Here is a 461-nt window from a genome sequence, read left to right on the forward strand (position 1 = left end):
GCCGAGGTGCTCCTGGGGGAGGAGCAGCTGGCGTTTGAGGCGTGGCGCGACAGGTGCGCGCGGGGTGGTGGCGGGCTGGGGCACTGGTGTTCCGTGGAGTGGAGGGGTTTCGTGCGCCTGCATGCCTGTGTGTGTGTGTGTGTGTTTGCGGCCACGGTGCGTGGGCTGCAGCAATAGGTGTCTGGAGGGGTGTGGGGGTGCGTGCGGCCTGTTTCGGTCGGCTGGCTGGCAGCAGTGTCATCAGCGGTACCCTCCGCGGTACGGGGAGGCAGCGCTCGCAGCCCAGGTGGCCGGGGGGCCGCAGCCCGCCCCCTCACGCCCCCCGCCCGGCGGCTCACCCCTCCCCTGCGCTCCCCGTGACACACGTGTGCCCTCCGCGCCACGCCTCAACACGCCCCCGCCCCCGCCCCTCCCTCCCCGCAGCCTGGAGACGGTTCCCACCATCAAGGCGCTGCGCGGCA

At 73.1% G+C, this 461-nt stretch overlaps 1 protein-coding gene across 1 annotated transcript in view; it reads left to right on the forward strand.

Annotated features, from left to right (window-relative positions):
• The window catches only part of CHLNCDRAFT_33707 (hypothetical protein), a 4387-nt gene that overhangs the window by 2691 nt on the left and 1235 nt on the right, over nt 1-461 (forward strand). Inside the window, exon 7 of the mRNA XM_005851904.1 lies at nt 100-286. Coding sequence (XP_005851966.1) covers nt 100-286 — 187 coding nt within the window. The remainder of the gene's footprint in view (nt 1-99; nt 287-461) is intronic.

This window comes from Chlorella variabilis (genome assembly GCF_000147415.1).
Source record: "Chlorella variabilis unplaced genomic scaffold CHLNCscaffold_1, whole genome shotgun sequence".
Taxonomy (NCBI): Eukaryota; Viridiplantae; Chlorophyta; class Trebouxiophyceae; order Chlorellales; family Chlorellaceae; genus Chlorella; species Chlorella variabilis.